The 21,301-nt window shown below is 39.4% G+C and overlaps 1 protein-coding gene across 2 annotated transcripts in view; it reads left to right on the forward strand.

Moving 5' to 3' along the window:
• Nucleotides 1–21,301, forward strand: part of LOC124711315 (cation-independent mannose-6-phosphate receptor) — a 640,574-nt gene that overhangs the window by 172,744 nt on the left and 446,529 nt on the right. For both annotated transcript variants that reach the window (XM_047241343.1, XM_047241335.1), the window contains exon 12: nt 18,869–19,028. In XM_047241343.1, the coding sequence (XP_047097299.1) occupies nt 18,869–19,028 (160 nt within the window). The remainder of the gene's footprint in view (nt 1–18,868; nt 19,029–21,301) is intronic.

Consider the following 21,301-nt stretch of genomic DNA (forward strand, 5'->3'; position numbering starts at 1 on the left):
TCAGCATACTGAGCAATGGGGCTCTTGTGACTGCAAATATGCCATTCCTGGGTGGACAGTCTATATGGGGGGAAAGGAATGACAGCTGTTGAAATGCAGGTAATGTTGGTGGTTGGTGGCTTTATTGCGGACAGAGGTACAGATAGAGCTGTCAGAGAGGTGGTCGTGTAGGAAGGTGGCACACTGGGTTGAGGAGGACCAAATGAAGTGGATGGGTGAGAAGGTGTTGAGGTTGTGAAAGAATGAAGATAGGATGTCCAGATCATGAAAATACCATCAGTGAACTTAAACCAGTTTTAAGGATTTGACGTTTTAAGAGGTTAGGAAGGACTCCTCTAGATGGCCCAAAAGCAGGTTGTCTTAGGATGGAGCCATGAGGGTGCCTATGTTTGTTTGTATACCTTCCCTTCAAATGAGAAGTAATTAAGGGTTAGTATAAAGTTAGTAAGGTGTATGAGAAATAAGTGTGAATAGTTGTAAGAGTTGCTGGATAATAGAAAAGACGCTTAAAAATATCTAAAGACACACAGAAACACAAGCAAATATACAAAAAATACACGCAGATACCTAAAAATACGCACAAATATGATAAAAACTTACAGACACTTGGAAGAAAAGGAAAGGATGTGGTATATGAGTGTATGCTGTATTGCAGTAAGGAAGGAGAGGGGGACGGGGTGTGGGTTAGATATATGATCACAAGTTTGTGTGGCGAAGGCAGGTGTGGAAATAAAATTCTAAATTACTTCAGAATGAGGAATGAAGTGGGAACATTGGGAATAAATATAATAATAACTATTGGAGGAAAGAATCCCTGGCATCAGATGCTGCATCAACAATCTGCGCAGTTACGAAGCCTGTCTTGTGCGTGGAAGATTGTTGATACAATGTGGTTTGGGTGGCAGTGAATAAACATGGAAAGGAGAAAGAATGGACACTGAAAAAAGTAATGCTATAGAGAAGCGTAACAAAGTAAAACATCACAGGGTTGTAGGATGAAAGAAAAGCCATTTGACCAAAATCAAAGAACAGAAACTCCAGGTATCAATGTAGGAAAGGATAGATTGCTACTTACCAAAAAGAAGACACATTAAGTTACACTCAGGCACAATTAAGACACTTAACACAAAGCTTTCGGCCACAGCTTTCATCAGCAAAGAGAAACACACACACACCTTTCATACACACAAACAAGCATACTTCATGCACACAACCATCAACTCTGGCAGCATGGACCAGAGTGAAACTATCACGTGGGATGGAAGCAGCAACCTCAGGGGGGCGGGGAGAGTGAAGGGATAGTAGTGCACGGGTGGGGAGAGAGAGCAATGCTGTCTGGCAATGTGTGCCAGGCTACAATGCCAACAGGTGCAGTGTCAGGAGGTTGTGGGGCAGGGAGGTGGGGGGAAAAAAGGAACATTATGCTCAGCTGCATGTTGTGCCACAGGATGGCGTACTGTGATCTCGGCCACTGTTTGGCAGTGGCTGTTCATCCCGGTGGGCAGGTGGTTGGTAGTCTCCTGTCTCATAAATACCCGGGCCTCAAACTATGATGACAAACCGTCCCTACACTCTCCACCCAACTATTTCCATCCCTTCAAGTGTCCAATCGTCTCCTCCCCATTTTCGTCTTGCATTCTCTTTGTTTGTTGTCCTTTGCCAGCACATCTGCCTATTGTTCCGTACTTCTCTCCTTTCTTGCTCCTTCTTTCCCCACCTCCATGCTCCACAACCTTCTAACGCTGCACCTGTTAGCTTTCTAGTCCCTGCACACTCTGCCAGACTGTGTTTCTCTCTGCCCCCACCTGTACACTACTATCCCTTCCCATTCCCCGCCCCCTCCAGATCGCTGCTTCTGTCTCACTTCATAGCTGCATTCTTACCTGAACTGTTGGAGTTGGTGGCCATGTGTTTGTAAGGTGTACTTGCTTGCGCGTATGGTGTGTGTTTCTCTGTTTTACTTCCGCTGTTGAAGGCTGTTGATGAAAGCTTTGTGGTCTTTTAAGTGTGCCTGTCTGCAACTTAATGTGTCTTCTTTGTGGTAAGTAGCAATCTATCTTTTCCTGCATTGTTAATTCCCCAGCAATTATTTATCATTTTTGGAAAATTATTGAAATATCCTACATTTGTAATTGTTTGTATTTTGTATTTTCTGGAATATTTGAAGTTTATATAAATACCAGCAATTTGGAAAATCCAGGATGGATTGATACGAGCAAGTTGGAATATTCAGTGTTTGTATAAATAGCTGCTCACTCTGTCCAGGAAGTCATTTGCATTCTGGCTGTAAGTTTCTGTCAGTGATAATGTGGTTTTAGTTGTTAAGTGTTGTATTTCATTGACTATCCTGCCTTCTCATTTGAACTTGACTGTGGTTTCAACGTGACATTATTTGCTGGAGACACTGAGTACTTCAAGTCATCTACGTCACTATGGCACCATTTAGGCAATGTAAAAGCTGTTATCTACACGTGCAGGCACTGGAATACAAGCAGTACATCATTCCTAATATCCATATATTAAGGAGACGAATGGATTCACCAGGATGTCGCATCCCTCATTTGCCAGGTAGTGAGAGGAAAGATGAAGTGAACTAAGGCACCTATGAGCATCAACCCCAAATGTCAGGCGGTAATAGAGAATATTGAAGAAGGGGTGTATCAATCTTTAGCACAAATGTCCACCACCAGTTGAATGTGGCACAAAGAATGGGCTGAGCAAAATTGGACTTATGCCACAGCCGTCAAATGACAACACAGCATCTGCAAATGCATGTTCAGCCAACACCTACATCAAGTATAACAACCCACAGAAGAACAGACCTTTGACAGTGGAGGACAACACACTGGAATATTTACTCTTTGGATGCCCTGGACACATTTTGCACTGTTGCAGAAAAAGAAGAAAAGTGTTTGACAACTATTATGGTACAAGACATCAATCATCGCAACAGATCTTTTTACACCACTCAACTGCATACGAGTATAGTTGACCTGTGAGATGAAGTTTGTTACTGTATCCTGGATGATGTTGCTCCCCAATGCCCCATATCCATCCCCTGTTGCCGTGCAGAAGTACCAGAGGTTTGCCTAGCCACTGAATTCTGGAAAATTAAGCGAGGCAACTATCTATGAAGATAAGGCTGCCACATGCAAAACTCCTCTGTGGATGACACTTACCGAGACATCAGGGATACCCATTGATGTCATCACCACCCACCAGCATGTCCAGGCCCTAGTTGACTTGCACTTCTTTTCCTTTAATGCTTATCATGAGCAGCCAAATAAGGCTACTTACCATAATATGGAAGCGTTTGTGCTGAAAGCTGTAAATGGAAAATATGTCCCACCAACAGGAACAGGTACTGCAAGAAAAACTTATCAATGAGAGAACACAGCCTTTTGAATTTGTTGTTTTAATGGAATAAAATCATAATGTTACCATCTGTAAAATGCTCCTGTTGGTGAAAAAGAGGTGAATGTGCTCCTCCTTATTCTCATTCTGCATTCCTACCAAAACTTTTGGCACATGAACATATTTACTTTCTTTTAAAACACAGAACATTCTATGTCCTTTTACCCAGTCTCTCTTTTCAGTTAAGACTTCATACTCAGCTCTCCATCTCGGTGTCATTTTCTTTATATGTACAAGGATAAGTCAATTATTATCCACAAAGTAATTATAAAATTTTATTGTAATCAAATAAGAAGCTTACAGGAACATCATTTTTCACCATAGTCTCCTTGTGTTTCAACGCACTTGGCCCATCGTTGTACAAGCTTCCTGATGCCCTCATAAAAGAAGGTTCTCGATTGAGCTGCAAGCCGGGAATGTACCGCTTCTTTCACTGCTTTGTCCGAGGTGTATCGGTGGCCCCTTAATGCCTGTTTGAGTGGGCCAAACAAGTGATGGTCGGAAGGGGCAAGATATGGACTATATGGACGATGATCCAGTACTTCAAGTTTGAGTTTCTGGACCGTTTCAGCAATGTGGGCAGCAGTTTGCGGACGGGCATCATCGTGCAACAACACAACACCTTTTGGCATCAATCCTCGCCATCTGCTTCAAATTGCAGGCTTTAGCCTGGCAGTAAGTGTCTCACTGTAACGTACACTGTTTATTTTTGTGCTCCTTTCCCCATGAAGTTGCAGTACTGGACCTTGTGCGTCCCAAAAAGCCTTAAGCATCAGTTTTCCTGTGGATGGTTGGGTCTTTAACGTTTCCTTGCACAGCAATTTTGGATGTTTCCATTCCGTACTCTGCCGTTTACTCTCCAGGTCATAATGGTGGATCCATGTATCATTACCAGTAATGATCCTGTCTAAGAAGTTGTCCCCTTCGTTACCATAGCGATCCAAATGTTTTTTGCAGATGTCCAAGCACGTTTGTTTATGCACTGTGTGAGTCGTTATGGAACCCACCTTGCACAAAGTGTATGAAACCCAAATCTGTTGTGGATGATTTTGTAGGCAGAACCGTGACTAATTTGCGGACAATGTGCCACTTCTTCAATAGTTAATCATCGTCTAAGAGAATCATTTCATGTGAACACTCAGTGGTTTCTTCATCTGTGGCGGTAAACGGTCGTACGGCTCCTTCATCGTACGTAACACTTGTGCAACCATTTCGGAATTTTTCAATCCATTTGTTGACAATCTGTTGTGGCAGAACACTGTTACCATACTGTACCAAAAGTCTTCAGTGAAATTCGGCCTGTGATACGCCTTCTGACCACAAAAAACGGATCACTGAACGTTGCTCTTCTTAGGTGCAAATAGACAGCAGAGCAACCATGATTAACAGCATGGCAGGTATAACGAAACTAACCTGGCAGCTTGAAAATTGCAAAGATATAACAACAAATAAACAAACGTAAAATGACAGTACTACCAAAATAAACAAAAATGTAACTAAATTGTGGACAATAATTGACTGCCCCCGCCCCCCTCCCCCTCTGTCTTTGTCACTCTCTTCATTGCCCTTTCTTACCACTGGCTCCTTCTCATCCACTTTCACTGTCTTTTGTCCCACTGCCATAGTGTTTGTTCCATGTCCTTTCTGTCCCATTGCCACTGTCTCTCACTTTCTGCCTTACAGTCTGCTGCTGTCTTTGTCTTCAGCCACCATTGTGTGCTCTCCATGCGTCCTGGGGATTGGTTTGTCCAGGGTTTCGACCACTAGACCTCGAAACTTTTGGCACATTGGTATAGGAGATGGGGGAAAGGGAGCAAAGTTTTTTGTATTTGTTTGCTGAACTGGGTGGTGTAGACCACCCCAAACCTGTGTACAGTCTCTCTCATCTCTCTTTTACATTTACATTGTCTCTTCTCTCCTTTGCTCCAAGTGCTATTGTCTTCATCAATCTCTCTCCCAACATCATTGTCTCCTCACTAATTCTCTCCCACAGACACTGTCTCCTTTCTCTTTCTCTGCCACTGGCACTGCCTCCTCTCTCTTCACTGCCACTGTCTCCCTACTACTCTCTTTCATCACAAAAAAGCATGAATCTGTTCACTTGCCAACATTTTTGTTGAGGAAGATGGAATGAGAATTGAGACAGCTGGTTCTCCACTTTCTGTCAGAGTATTTTGAAGAGGAGCATTTTTCAACTGGTTTCCTTTGTTTCCCTGTTATAGCAAGATCTGCTGCTAATATAAAACGAATTCTGTAGGTCACTGAAGTTTTAATAGTTCATTTATGTACTCCAACACATTTACATACTTTGACACATGTAAACAACAAATAAGTATGCTTACTACAAGGTTAACACAAAATCATCTCCAATCCAATGCAAATTCACGTCATAGTACTTTATATAAAAATACACAACGTTTTTAGACTACACCTACAATATACAAAAAATATGATGTTTGATTTGCCAGTACAAAGAATTTCATATGACTGATAAAATAATTATTTGTAAGGTGCTTACGCTGTCAGATGGTGTCATCTAATAATTTCCAGGTCAAGACAGCTTGTATGGGTGTGAAGTACCCTTTATACAGAAACAGTATCATAAATTTTTATTGGTGAAAAAATGGTGACTGAAAACATAGTTCGGTGACCTCAAAACTCTTGTTATGACCCCGGAATCCTTGTCATGTGTTTGTTATGTCAGTTAAAACTACATTTTTGCATGAAGACTGTATATTTCATGCATAAGTACCGTAATTTTGAACCTCGGGATCTCAATAATAGATAATGGGATATCGAAAAAAGTTGCAATGTTCACTTAGAAAATCATTTTAAGGTAAAGAATTCAATGAGTTACCATGAATAGGAATTACAGAAGTGACCATTCCCACTACTGATACTTTTGGACCCAAAAATGATGGTCTTATGGGTGTATCTTGATTATGGATTAAAATTTTCAAGAACAGATAAATGACATTTTCTAGATAAATGTCTAAATAAGTACAGTGAAAGTTTGTCATTTGCTGTGGTTAACTGTTTAGATAATTGCTGCTCATGGTGCAAAGATGGCTAAAAACAGGTTTTTGCAGTGTTTTTGCATGAGTACACTAACTTTGAACCTATGGATCTCGGTAATGGAAAATTATTTTGAAAAGTGTGTAAGTTCCCTGAGTGTTTTGTCCTAACAACATGAAGTACTAATTTCAATGGTCTGCCATACATAGAAGTTGCCATCTCCACAATTGGTATATTTTGTACCTTTTTTAGGTTTTCTCAGTGACTGCCCATGAACAGGTGGTGCTTTCATAAGCCACTTAAAGTCTCTCGTAGACCACATGTAATGCAAAAACACCAACCGATTTCTTCAAGTTTCTTGGGCCAGAGGTTGTGAGTAACGTTTAAGTTTTGACGCTGTACTTTAGAATGGCTACAGTATGCCCTTTCTTCTGATATGTATACAAATGGTCGCTAGGCCAAGCACTGTCCAAAACACTTGACCCCTTATTTCTGTGATCCATCACTTGTATAGAGAAACGACTGAAAGAGTTAAAAATTGCCAGATCTGGATGGAATCCCAACCTATTTTTACAAAGAGTACTCCATGGCCTTGACCCCTTACTTGGTTTGCATTTATTGCAAGTCTCTCGCCCAGTGCAAAGTCTAAAGCAACTGGAAAAAAGCGCAGGTGACTCCTTTCTATAATATCGGTAAAAGAACAGGCCCATTGAATTACAGAACAATATCCTTGACATCAGTTTACTGCAGAATTCTGTAACATATTTTCAGTCTGAATATATAGTGGAACCTCGCAATGCAAGCATAATTCATTCTGGAATCTTACTCATAGTGTAAAACACTCATTAAGCAAAACAAGTTATCCCATATGAATTAATGTAAAATATGATAATGTGTTCCATGCAGAAAAAATGTTAATGTTTTTATCTTGTTTGTGCCATTTATTCAAACAAAATTATACATGCAGTTTTATGTTCTTGTCTTATTGCACCAGAAGATTGCTACTTTGCTGTTACCGCCGCCTCCTCCTCCTCCTCCTCCGAAAAACTCCTCTCCACAACATCCTGCTGTGAAACACACTGCAACTCCATAAGCCCTTCAGTGGTCATTTCTTGGCTGTGATCTTCCACACTCTCGGTAATCCTTTCCCATACCTTTTCAATAATCTTGATGCAGTCAACAATGTTGAAGTGATATTTCTTAACTCTCTGTGAGTGGGATTGGTAGCTTCAGTCAACTCAAAGCAAGGCTTGAAGAGTGCTTTAGTGTAGAGCTTCTTAAAGTTAGAAATAATCTGCTAGTCCATAGGTTGGAGTAATGGAGTGGTGTTGCGAGGCAGAAATTTGATCTTGATGAATTGAAATTCTGCAAGGAGATGGCCTTGTGGGCCTGGAGAATGGGCAGGAGTGTTATCCATAACAAGAAAAACATTGAGTGGGAGATTCATCTCAAGCAAATATTTTTTCACCGAAGGACCAAACACTTCATTGATCCAATCACAAAAAAGGTCACATGCCACCCACGCCCTGTTGTTGGACCTCCGCATCACGTTTAACCTGCTCTTCCAGACTTCACACTTCTTAAAGGCTCTTGGAGTTTTCATTGGCTTATGACTGCGCAATGCATACTCGTCTGCTGTTATAAAGGTATGGTTCAGCATCTTTTTCCAGAATAGACCCATCTTGTCACAATTAAAAACCTGTTGCGGCAGATGATCCTGAGAATCAACGAGCATTTTGAAGTTACTGATGAAGTTCTCTGCTGCCTTTGTGTCGGAGCTGGTTGCTTCATCTTGCCTCACAATGCTGTGGATGCTTGTTCTTCTCTCAAACTTCTCGGACCATCCACGGCTTCCCTTAAACACTTATTTGGCCACTGATGATCCTGGTGTCTTCTTAACCAGGTCAGCGAAAATCATTCTGACCTCACAAATGATGATCTCATTAATAGTGTCGCCTTGCAATTGCTATTCATTTATCCATACAAGGAGCAACTATTCGATATCATCCAGAATGCAAAACAGTTGTTTAGATACTCTTGTCACTTCCTTTGAAGCATCTATTTCCTTAATCTCATCCTTGTTCTTGAGGACAGTGCAAATAGTTGATGCAGACTGATTGTATGTGCATGATAAATCAGCAACGCTCACACCACATTCACATTTTTCAATATTTTTACATTTCATTTCTAAGGTCATTTTCTTTCTCTTATGGTCGTCTTCTTGTGGCTTTATCTTTAGGGACATTTCTGTGGAGGTTATTAAAATTTGCACACAAAAAGACACTGTGTGAACACAAGTTTCGAAAAATGTGTGATCACTAGCTGCACTGAGATGGTAGCAGAAAGAGTATGAACCCAGACTGCAGTACATACTAAAGACATTCTTCATGTGCTACTAGCAACAACAAAGGGTTGTTCGTATTGTCAAATGTTTCCCGTGCCGCGTGTGAATGGCTGGTGACGTCACACTAAATCGTTTTCACTCGTTATGCAGCACATCGCTTGTTAAGTGAGTCATTTTTTTACAATTTGTTTTGCTCATTATGTGAATTAGGCATCACGGGAGAGGTGCTCATTAAGCAAGGTTCCACAGTAATAAATTTCCGTATTATGGAAAAGTGTGTGTCTACAAATCAGCATGATTTTAGAAAGCATTGCTTGGGCAAAATTTGGCGTGCCTTTTTTCATGCCCTTTCCTCACACAGTGCCCTGTGAACCAAGGATGAAGGGCAACAAGCAGATTCCATATGCATAGATTTCTGAAAAACATTTGACACGGTGCCCCATTGGGGGGTGTTAACGAAGGTCTGACCACATGAAATATGTTCTGGGATATGAGAATAACTAGAAGACTTCTTGAGTAACAGAACCCAGTATGTTGTCCTCGAAGGCGAATATTCGTCAAACACCAGAGTATTTTCAGGAGCGCCCCAGGGAAGTGTGAGATGAGTGCTATTATTTTTCTCCATATGTCAGTGATCTGGTGGACGGAGTGAGCAGCAATCTGCAGCTTTTTCTGATGATGCTGTGGTGTACGGGATGGTGTCATTGTTGAGGGATTGTAAGAAGATACAAGATGACTTAAACAGAATTTGTATTTGGTGTAATGAATAGCAGATAGCTCTAAATGTAGACAAATGTAAGTTAACACAGATAAGTAGGAAAAACAAATGTGTAATGTTTAAATACAGCATTAGTAGTGCACTACTCGACACAGTCACATTGATTAAACATCTAAGTGTTAACACTATAAAGTGATATGAAATGGAACAAACATGTAAGGATTGTCACGCATAGTAGGGAAGGCGAGTGGTCAACTTTAGTTTATTGGAAGAATTTTAGGAAAATGTGGTTCATAGGTAAAGGAGACCACATACGAGACAGTAGTGTGACACCCATTTTGAGTATTGCTAGAGTGTTGGGGTTCCGCACCAGTTAGGTTTAAAGAAAGACAATGAAGCAGTTCAGAGGGATACTGCTAAATTTGTTACTGGTAGGTTTGAACAGTTGGCAAGTATTGCGGAGATGCTTCTTGAACTCAGTGCTCTTTTTGAGAAACACTATTGAAAAATTTAGAGAACCTGCTTATGGAGCTGTCTGCAGAACGATTCTACTGGTGCCAACAGACATTTCTCATAAGGATGATGAAGATACGAGAAATTAGGGCTCGTATGGAGGCATATAGACAGTTGTTTTTTAGTCGCTTTATTTGTGAATAGAACGGGAAAGGAAATAACTAGCAGTGGTGTAGGGTACCACCACCATGCACTGTGTTGTGGAGTATGTATGTAGATGTAGAAGAATCTTAGATTGGAAGATCTGAGTTCAGACAGACGTGGCTATCCCAACATGCACACGGAACGAAGATTGCTATGTATGTATGTTTGTTTGCCGTTGAAGAACTTCTCATGCCACTGTTATCAATGAGACATGTTCCTGTCATCAGTCTAGGTTCTCAGTGTAGCTGTGAAGCTTTTGTTGATTGCAAAAAGATACTCATAAAAGAAAACATATCAGCGATAATCATCAGCATTCGAGGTGGTCAAGGAGAACTTTGTATCACTAATTGTCGCTAGTAGCCACAACTCATCCCTAAAGATATGTTTGTAGGAACAGCTGTACCAGCCCAGGATGGGTATCTCAGTGCCATTGACCAAGAATCATGCTCCACTGCCGGTGCAGACAGCACAGTGGAGGGAGCTACTAATGAACTGCCAATAGGATCTGGTATGACAAGGAATAATGTTGGCAAGTGGTAGCCATTATGGACGTATTTTTGAATATGTGAAGTTGAGAAAAGGCAGACCAAGTGGCCCATGGTGAAACTGTGTATCAACACTGGGGATCAGTGCTTGTATAACGTGTTACCAGGTGATTGATGCATAATTCGGAAGTGCTGTGAGATGCTGTCGTTGAACCTTCAGAGTGTCCTTCAACCTGTCCTGTGTGCCCTGGGAAAAAGGTTCATGATACATGGCTTTCCTGTGTCGACTATTGATTACTGAACCAAATCACAAAAAAAGGTGTCTCCCTATTGCTGCCTGTTGTCGGCACCCTAAAGTGGCTGAAAGAAGCAAAGTTTTTCCAAACTGTGGACATTTAAAAAGGCCACTGGCAAATAAAGGTCAGCAAAACTGAGTGAGAAAAGACTGCCTTCATAACACAGGATGGCCTCTTAAGAGATAACCAGTTTCCTGGCTTTCTGATTGGTCTTCAACTTTATTATTGTATCCTATTGCTAATCATATTAAGATCTTGGTGGTTTGTGATTAAGAATGCTCTCGATTCCCTTAACTGATTGTGTTCATCAGTTTGAATATTTCGACTTGGAACAGCATTCTGGAGATTCCATCACTACTGCTGTGAGAGCAGTTGCTCAGAGCTGTTTTAGCAGTTGGTCACCGGGCTGTAATTTATGATGTAGTAGTTAAACCATGTCCCTCAGCATGTGCCTTTTCCTACAGTCACTCATGGTTCTACACTGGCTGCTGGCTTCACACTGCCTCAGTGATGATAAACTGCATGTGTTCTGAACTCTTATCTCCTTAAAAAAAAATTTAGAAAGGACAGAGGCATCGTGTACTGCAGTGTACCCAGACGGACGAGGTCAACCACAATGTTGAGATAGAATGGCCCAATGTACATTTACAGACTAAAGGTTACCACAGTTCTTCACATTTCTTCAGAGATATTTGTAGAACATCTAAGCTTCCTGACTGCCCCGTTAAAGTGGGTTCAGACTTCAGACCTCTGCCTGAATTTGAATAAGTGCCTCTTCATTGCCCAGCAAATAAAATGGCGATGGAGTTGTCCCGATACGGAGAAAATAAGAGCAGTCACAGATTTTGATTCCCCAGTACGTTTGTAATGTGAAAGCCTTCTTCACCTAGTGGTGATGCTTACATGAATTATAAACCAAGGCATATTCCTTGAAAGAATTACTGTAGGGAGGTACTAAATTTTCTTGGAACAAGGTGCAAGAAAGATCTTTCCTCCTCCTTATGTAGGTACTAACATCATCTCATGTTCTATCATTGTATGACAAGAATGTGAAGACAAACTTCATGCTCACTCTAGCAGTTATGGAACAGAAGCAGTTCTAGTCCAAATTGGGAAAGGTGATAGCTGGTGCTTCCACAATAGTTGATGCTTCCACAGTACTCTCAAAGTTCTAGATGAACTACTTTACAGCTGAGAAAGTTTGTCTTGCAGTTCATCAACAAGTTCTGGCCTTATTTATTTGGTAAACCATTTACTGTTATCACAGACCACCATACTCTATGTTGGCTGACTAAGCTGAATGCTCTACAGGGTCAGCTGGCGAGATGGGCACCAAGACTTGAGGAGTATCACATAACGGTGACGTACAACACGCAGAAGGATTTTGATTCCCATACTACACGCAGAAGGATGTTGATTCCTTTCAAGCAATACTTTGATGGAACGTACCAGTGTGGATGAAAACTAAGTAATTTGAGCATTAAATGATATTGCTGTTCAATAGCAGGAAGATACAGCACTGAAGAAGGATAAAATGACCAAACGAGAATTCCAATTAACAAAAATTACATTGTATTAGAGGAACTATGATCCAGTTGGACAGAATTGGTTGCTCACCATCCCAGCACATCTACAGTCAACTATATTTAATCCGATCACCTGGGATTTGTGAAGACTGTAGACAGGATCATGCCTGTTAAACAACTAAGTTCCTTAAGGAAAGTATTATTTTGAAGCACGGAGCAGCCCATTTGATGATATTTGACCAGTGAAAAGTTTTCCAGTTGAGACTAGTATCTCTGGTAATTTCACATTGTGTTACAACCTTGGACTGAAGAAACAAGATAGTTAGCTCACATGTGGACCCTAGAGGCTGAGGAGGAGGACAGAGAGCACAATAATACCAAGCATCAGAGAGTAAAATACAGCTCGGGAGACTTAGTATCAATTTTTATTCCCATGTGGAAACTGACCCTATCGGAAATGTTACTAAAATGATAATGTCTTCCATATCATATCCTTTGTTGCTTATTGAATGTTGCTTACAAGGTCAAAATTATGACTCGTCATCAAGAAGAATAAAGCGCAGGGACATTTACCATCTCTCCGTATGAAATCCTATATCTGTCCTGAGATGCAGATTGATAATGGGGGCTTCTCATTCAGGGAAACTGAGGCCTGCTTGATGTGACAACATAACTTGAATTTGAGAATTATACGGCACTGCCATACAGAGGAAAACTGGCAAGATCTAGATCTGGGATGCTATAATGGGCTTCTGTGAGAACTTCTGAAAGAGCAGGTTGCTGTTTCTCTGGAAGAGGAGGCAATGCTGTGAGGCGTGGTGCAGGCAGTATGGAGTAGTGGTTCGCGGCACTTGCTGGTGTGCTGTCGGTCTCCAGTACAAATATGATCAGCAGCAAATGCTTGTCATTTAGTACTCAACATTTCTGGAACACACTTACATTTCTTATGTTTGTAATGTTTGTCTGTTGTGGGATATTCTACGTTTACAGCAGCGTTCTCTGCTTAGGAGGTAATTGTGTTCTGTCTGTTTGTTGGTGTCCGTAATAGGTGTGCTTTCAGTGGTAAGTGTTATTCTTCATTTATGACCCTGCCTTTGGATTTGAACTTGATTGTGATTACCTTGTGGCAATACTGAATATCTGAAGAAACTGACTTCACTTCTAGCATCACTTCAGTGGAGATTGATGGAACTGTGGAGCATCCACATGACTGGAAAAAGGTGCTGGTCATTCCAGTCTATAGGAAGCATTGCAAGACTCATACATGAAATGAGAGACCTATATCAGTAAAGCTGATTTCTTGCAGAATTTCAGAACATGTATTTTGATTATGTATGATGTCTTTTCAGGTGACCAAACAACTCCTTTGTAGAAATATGTGCAAGCACTGGTAGTGTGAAAGTCAACTTGCTCTGTTCGGTCATGACATCCAAAAGACAGTAGATAAAGGATTAAAAAATGGTTGTTTGTTTGCTGGCATGAGAAAGCCTTAGATACAACTCCACCCCATTGTCTAGTAAACAAGATACTTGCACATAGAGTAATTGAACTGATAATGTGATAGGTATGACACCTTCTTTGCAAATGTAACTCATTATATTTTTCTCAGACATTCAGAAGCAATGTAGTGTGGTAAGTTTCGGGAAAATATTATTCAATTTTCTAATTGTACATAATGCATAATTGAGCAACAGGAAACTTCAGGCGTGAACATTTGGGACTTCATAGATAAAGAGGAAAGGACACAAGATAACATAGATTATCTCTTTATGCAGTAAACTACTAACAAGGACCCCTTGAGTCTGAGATTGCAAGTTTACTATTTAGTAAAGCTCATTTGAAAATTTTGTGTTAACAATTATGACAAAAAATTATAGCTGCTGATACACACCATGTGCATCAGGAGAGCGACAGAAAATGATTGTCTGGGGACTGCAGCAATCAACCTTCTATGGAATGTATGTATCATATTTTACAAAATAGGAATTGTCATTCAAGACAAGTTCAAAACAAACCATTAAGTTGCTCCATGAACACCAAATGAAAAATGGTGTGCCACAGTGATCACAAAGTTTCGCAGCAAACTTCGTACAATCACAAACCATGCAACAAGTTCAATTAGGTATCCACTCTTAAGGAATGTACATAGAATCATGTTGGCTTAACGGGATGATGAGAACCGATGGAATATGATGACATGCAACCAAATTCAAAACAGTCTGTTGTGGAGCTTATTGTGAAACTGGCTATCCATTATGGTGTAGCTGCAAATAGTGTGATATTATGTTTTATAGGCACAGAAAAAACAAACATCCAAGAGGCTGAATTTGTACAGTGGTTCCAAGTGGTATGAATTGCAGATGCACACACTTTTCAGGTGGGACAGTTTGCTCTAAAGGAGTACAATTTTTATATGCGGACCAGGAATCAAGCAAAAGCAAGTTATTTGGACCAGCTATTGGCTAAAAGCATTGCTCAAACCATCATTATAGCTTTCTTGTAGCCATTTTCCCCACTCTTGCTTGCTCTGACATAAATATTCCCTACTGCTCTTGCGAGATCATGACCACGAGAAAGACTCATAGGGGCAGAGAATGTCCAACTTCTCGCAGCACAATAACTAACTTACTTTCCAACCAATTTACCATCAAGATCAACAGCTGGTATAATTGTATACGAATGTGTTAAGGCATTGATGATAGTTGATCTTAATAAAACTCTCTTGGTACCACTAATTTCCAGGGTTCCGTTCATATGCAATTCCTCTTAAGATCCTGATTGGTTAGAGTTGAAAACACATTCATTACTCGTAGATGGGATGGGTTTGTTTATCTTGCCTACAAATTTTTGAACCGATTCTGCTGTTTTCTGTGCATTGTCAAGTTGAAGCTTTGTTTGAAAGGAGGATTTCCATGTATATAATTATGTTTAATACCCACTCCTTGTACAATGATGGTCCTTTACTGTGTTTCTGGAATTTGTGACACCCTGTCCAACAAAGATTATGAGCTACATGGCTCGACACCTGTTTCAGTATCACTTTTTCTTATTAAGCATGTATCGTCCTCATTGTACTCTTCATGTACATTATCAGCACAGACGAACGTATACGACACCATATATTCCACTGATCTATCTTGCAGAAATGCTAATATTTCATCTGCCACTTCTTTTTCAGTATGCTTGATTCCTTGGCTTCCTTTCCGACAAAATTTCAAATTTGACAACTGTTGTAGATATAATGCAATGTTTGCTTTGTTTATCGTTACCATTGCTTTGCTTCGTATCAACACCACTAACACTGTAGCAATGTTGTGAGTTACTCATCGACTAAGTAGTTCAACTACGCTCCGTAGCCTCGTGCTGCACTCACCATTGGATACTTCCAGGCCCACTCACTGTTGCTGTTAGCAACCAATATTGTTGTTGCATGGTACACAGTATATGGGGCGTTGAATGCTGTAAACATGCTTTATGCAACCTCGCACTTGAGGGGTTCCCTGTAAGACATGGGTAGTATGGAGCCTGGATCTAGATGTGATAAGCTGCTGGGTGCATATAACACAAAAATTTTATACTTTTATTTTATTTTTCAATTTTAAGCAGATCTGAATTCTTAAATCTCACAAACATTTAACGTCTTGCCCCAGAGCCACTCAAAAGACTGTTAACAATTACTTTGAATAATATTGTAGAACAACCACAATTTGAAAAAAAAAAATTAAGGACAACATTCAGCTCAAAACAATCTTTTAACTTGTGTAATGAGTAAAAAAATGAATGTCTAAAATGATAATTCACAAAAGAGCTGGAAAACAGATGCATTTGTTTAATAGTTTTGAAACAGAATTACAAAGACCTGAAAATGAATGCATTAGCCAACATAAGATGACTAGCTTGATCTCAGCTTACACATCAAACAGTTACTTGATTCAGCTCAGAATCTAAAATACATGTAAAATATACATTAAAATTGTATAACAGAAATAAGTACAGATCACTCGCAGGTTGCTGACCTTGACATAGTAACTAGGAGCAAGAAAAACTGACCATTAAAACCACAAATGTTCTTAAACTGACAGTCAGTTGTAGATATAAATGCTTTTAAAACAGTTTTGACATGTAAGCATTCAGATGAAAACACACACAGAATTTTTAAAAAATCGTTATTTATGCTTAATCAAGTAACAAAGGAACTAGAATTCGGCAAAACATGAGCCCTTTTACAACTTTATTAAGAGTAACTCCGGAATTTCTGATTATCAGGCCTGCTGATCCACATATCAAAATAATAGCTACTAGCAAAAGCCACTTCACGCTATAGATGAGGACCCAAAACAATTTTTAGTGACAGGGGCTCAGTGAAAGGACAGGAATCTTGGAGAACTGCATCCAGCACTTAACCACAGGCAAGACAAGGTGCTCACCATTTATTTCTACACAGGACATTGGTGAAATAAGAAATGCCAGTAGGATAATATCCACCAATTAAAGCAACTGAAATGGGATTTGGTTGACTCAGGAGATGCAAGCCCCCAACCCTTGACCACGAAGACTGAGAGAAGCAGTGATTTTCCTATGCCATATAATGCTTGTCATGCTAAGCGACCACAGACCACATCACAACAACCGGACCTTGGTTCTTGCTGAGTGACCCTGTTAGCGTCTGTACATGTCAAGAACACTGTGTAGAAGATCTCTCTTCCATATTAAAATGCAGCTCATTCATTTATGAAAATTTTTGTTTTTATTTTGTCTGTAAACTTCTGATGATCAATTATTGGAATAATCCTAAGGAAGTGTAATTCACACATGATAGAGGTTATTTACAGAACCCTCATTCATCCAATTCTTTGTTGGGCTGAGACTCTAAAAAATAATGTATTATTAGAAAAATTGGAAAAAGATTCAAAGAAGAACTGCGCAATTTGCCATGGATTTGTTTTGTTAAATGGCACGACTTATTGCAGTAGAGGTCATAACAAGAAAGATGTTTTGTTTCATAAGAGCCTTACCTACAAAATTATTACTGTATGGCACATAATGGAGGACACTTTTCATCAGCAGTGGCTACCCGTTGACCTCTTCCATTTGCAAATGATGTGTGGAAAAAATGACTGGCTGCATTCCTCTCTTATCTTACTCTCATTGTCTTTACACAGAAGTATGATGGATGCAGCAGAATTGTTGCACAGCCTGCCATGAATACTGGTTCTTTAAATTTACATAAAGTTTCTTGAGCAGATCTTTTTTTCTGGGAGTTGTGTTTCCTGAAAACACTATTACACTTCCATGTACACATAGCTATGTGTTACTGCACCTGGAAGTGTTATTTGTTTTGTAAATGAAAAATGCCATCTCTTGCTGAACTGTATTTTATTCCTCCCATACGCATTTTGCCTTTTTCACTTTAAGGAATCGTCAGTGTGATCTAGAATGATACACATGAAGAACCATAAGTAATCACTTATTTACATAAAAAAGAGATGTGAAGTGTTTTATAATCTATAAATAACACATATCAAAACAAAACTGTATCATTCTAGATCCCACTGATGATGTCTTAAGCTGAAAAAAGGCAAAACACTTCTTGGAGAAATAAAATTCAGTGCAGCAAGAGAAGGAATTTTTTATTTACAAAACAAGTAGCTCTGTGCTTGCTGTGGAGAATGGCCATGTGAACCAACATCTAGAAGTGTTTACATGAATTCCTTTGATGTTCGCTGCCTTGCAAATTGATTCTGAGAAACACTGTCACAGTTATCTAGATTAGGATGTATACATTTCCTCAACATAATGTTGCACATTCCTCAGAATTGCTGTAACAAATATAAGCATTTCATTTGCCTTTGCTACTATTGATTTCATATTTTCATCCCATACCATATTAATTCAGTTTTAGTATTAGTATTAGATATTTAAACTATGTTGCATACCTTCAAAAGAGTGATACCTTCTTTGTATGCTTGTGTTATTTGTTAATCATGAAAGTGAAGGACTCTTGTTTCAAGGAAGACATTATTCCACGAGGCTATATTTAAAATAGTACTTCATTAAACTCTGCTAGCTTCAAGCATCACTCATTCTCACCTGCATACCAGATGCACACATTGATGACCTTGCTAAGAACACCAGTACATGACATATATCTGTTTGACAGGGATGATGTGTCCACATCTGTTACGCAATTGTGAATGACCAACACTAGAAACCAGTAATTCTTAGTAAGTACTATTTTAAAATACAGGCTAGTGGAATAATGTCTTTCTTTTAAACTTATCTTGGCTGTGGTGCCCAACTAGAAGTCTGTTGATGGATTCTTAATTATGTAAATTGAATTTTAGTGTATAAACTCATACATTCATTGTGTGTGCAAGACTTAAGCCATCTTGTTAAACATTATGTATTTATAGTTTCAGGAATTTAGGAGACGTCACTGACTCATTAGGTCCCTCATTCGAAAATGGTGTCTTGACTTTGCAGTATTCTAATGGAGCTATGTGCCGTGATCCAAAGAGTGATGTGGGCCATTATTCCACCACAATAACATTTTACTGCAACCCATATGAACTGGTATGTAGTGCTTCTAATATTTCGTGATCTACATTATGTCAGAGAGATATTTTGATACCAAGATGAATGAAAAAGGCCATATTCAGTGATAGCAAAAACTGAGTGAAACTCGTATAACACAAATAAATTATATTAGCTGAAGGCTACGTCTTGTCTTCAATAAAATACTGATGAGGAAAAAGGCAAGGCATGCAGACATAAACTAGATACTCCATTGGAAAGAATGGATGATGAAGATCTCTTCTGACAGGGAAGGTGTAGTGTGTAAAGTGTTAAATAAAAACAGGGGAAAAGAAAGAGTATTTACTAAAATTACAAAGTTATTCAACAATATAATGACCAGAAAGTGGTGTGACAGAGGAGGGATGGAGGTAGTTGCAAGGAACTGAAAAAACAAGAAATAATAGAAAGATAAAGAAAAGGTTGGATAGAAGGGAAAAAAAGTTTATTTGTGTGGATATGATCATACACCAGTGCATTTCGAAGAATCACTTGATGCGTAGAATCTGAACTACATAAAAGTATCAAATTATAGTTGGAATGATTTTGAATAAGTATTACTGAACAACCAAGGGTGAAGTTTGCACTCAATCAGTAATTGCAAAAGGTAAGCGATGGTTCAGCTAGTATCTTAGTACAATTTATGGCAGAAGTTCATTGCTGGTCTTATCGTCAGTGTAGCTGTATTTTACTAAGTACATAACTCTACTTCACTCCTGGAATTTATAAGTATTATAATTGTGCTCACATGTGGCTGGTTGCCACCCAGAAAAACTAAGTTTGACATGTCTTCACTGTACCTTGACCTAGATGCAAAAACCCAAAACGAGACTCTCGCTCATCTTATTCCAAATTCAAGCTCTGTCTTTGCTGTGTCTCAGATGTAAAATGGAATTCCCACTCTCTGCCCTAGCCTATATCATTACTGTGCACTCTCTTCCCATTGCTTGCAACTTCCACTGCTCCCATCCTAGCCACTATTCATTTGTGATGCTAGTCACTGTAAATTTCATGAAATTTACAGCTCTTGAGCCACGGGGCTACTATAAAATAAAAAAGATATTGTCAGATGTGTGCTGGAGTGCTGAGCATTTGATATAAAACTTAATATAGTTACCTAAATTCTTATGGTGAAATGATATACTTAATATTTACAGTTTTTCATAGCTTGGCACGTTGACCTTAAATTTTACAAATACATGTAATATATTATTTTTACATTTACTCTTCATTTCATTTCATCTGATACTAGGAAGGTTTTATGATCTTGCATTGTTTACTACCTAATCACTAAATTTTATCTGTAATGGATACCATAAATATAACTGCACATTGTTAAAATTATATAATAATAAAAGATATGGTTATAATAGAGGGAAACATTCCACGTAGGAAAAATATATCTAAAAGCAAAGATGATGTGACTTACCAAGTGAAAGTGCTGGCAGGTCGACAGACACACACACAAATAAACACAAACATACACACAAAATTCAAGCTTTCGCAACAAACTGTTGCCTCATCAGGAAAGAGGAAAGGAGAGGGAAAGATGAAAGGATGTGGGTTTTAAGGGAGTGTCTGCTTGTGTCTGAATATGTGTGGATGGATATGTGTGTGTGTGCGAGTGTATACCCGTCCTTTTTTCCCCCTAAGGTAAGTCTTTCCGCTCCCAGGATTGGAATGACTCCTTACCCTCTCCCTTAAAACCCACATCCTTTCATCTTTCCCTCTCGTTTCCTCTTTCCTGATGAGGCAACAGTTTGTTGCGAAAGCTTGAATTTTGTGTGTATGTTTGTGTTTGTTTGTGTGTGTGTCGACCTGCCAGCACTTTCATTTGGTAAGTCACATCATCTTTGCTTTTAGATAAATAATAATAAAAGGATGGATAATATAAGGGAGAGGATGCTCTGACTGCATGCTATGGTGTTTTGGAATTTTTTGGTTATATATTGCTGTTCAGATTGTAAATGTGATGTAAAGTTGTCTTTAGAAGGAGTTGCTTGCACTAGGGAAACAATCACACCAGCTAGGCATCTACTTGAGGGGGAATATCTCTTCACATCTCTCATATTTCTGCACTCAGTTCCTTCTTAAAGGCCATTTCTGCCACGCCCTATGAAGCTCCCTGCCAAAATTTCATTGCAACCATGTTTGCCATTCAGTGTAAAGATATACGGGGATGAAACAAAAGTTTTAAGTGTTGTCAAAAGGGATTCACTTGCTACCTGCACCAGAATGTTGCCATCTTCCTGTCATATTTCTTTTATTTCCAC

The sequence above is a fragment of the Schistocerca piceifrons genome, chromosome 1 (genome assembly GCF_021461385.2).
Source record: "Schistocerca piceifrons isolate TAMUIC-IGC-003096 chromosome 1, iqSchPice1.1, whole genome shotgun sequence".
In the NCBI taxonomy this organism is placed as follows: Eukaryota; Metazoa; Arthropoda; class Insecta; order Orthoptera; family Acrididae; genus Schistocerca; species Schistocerca piceifrons.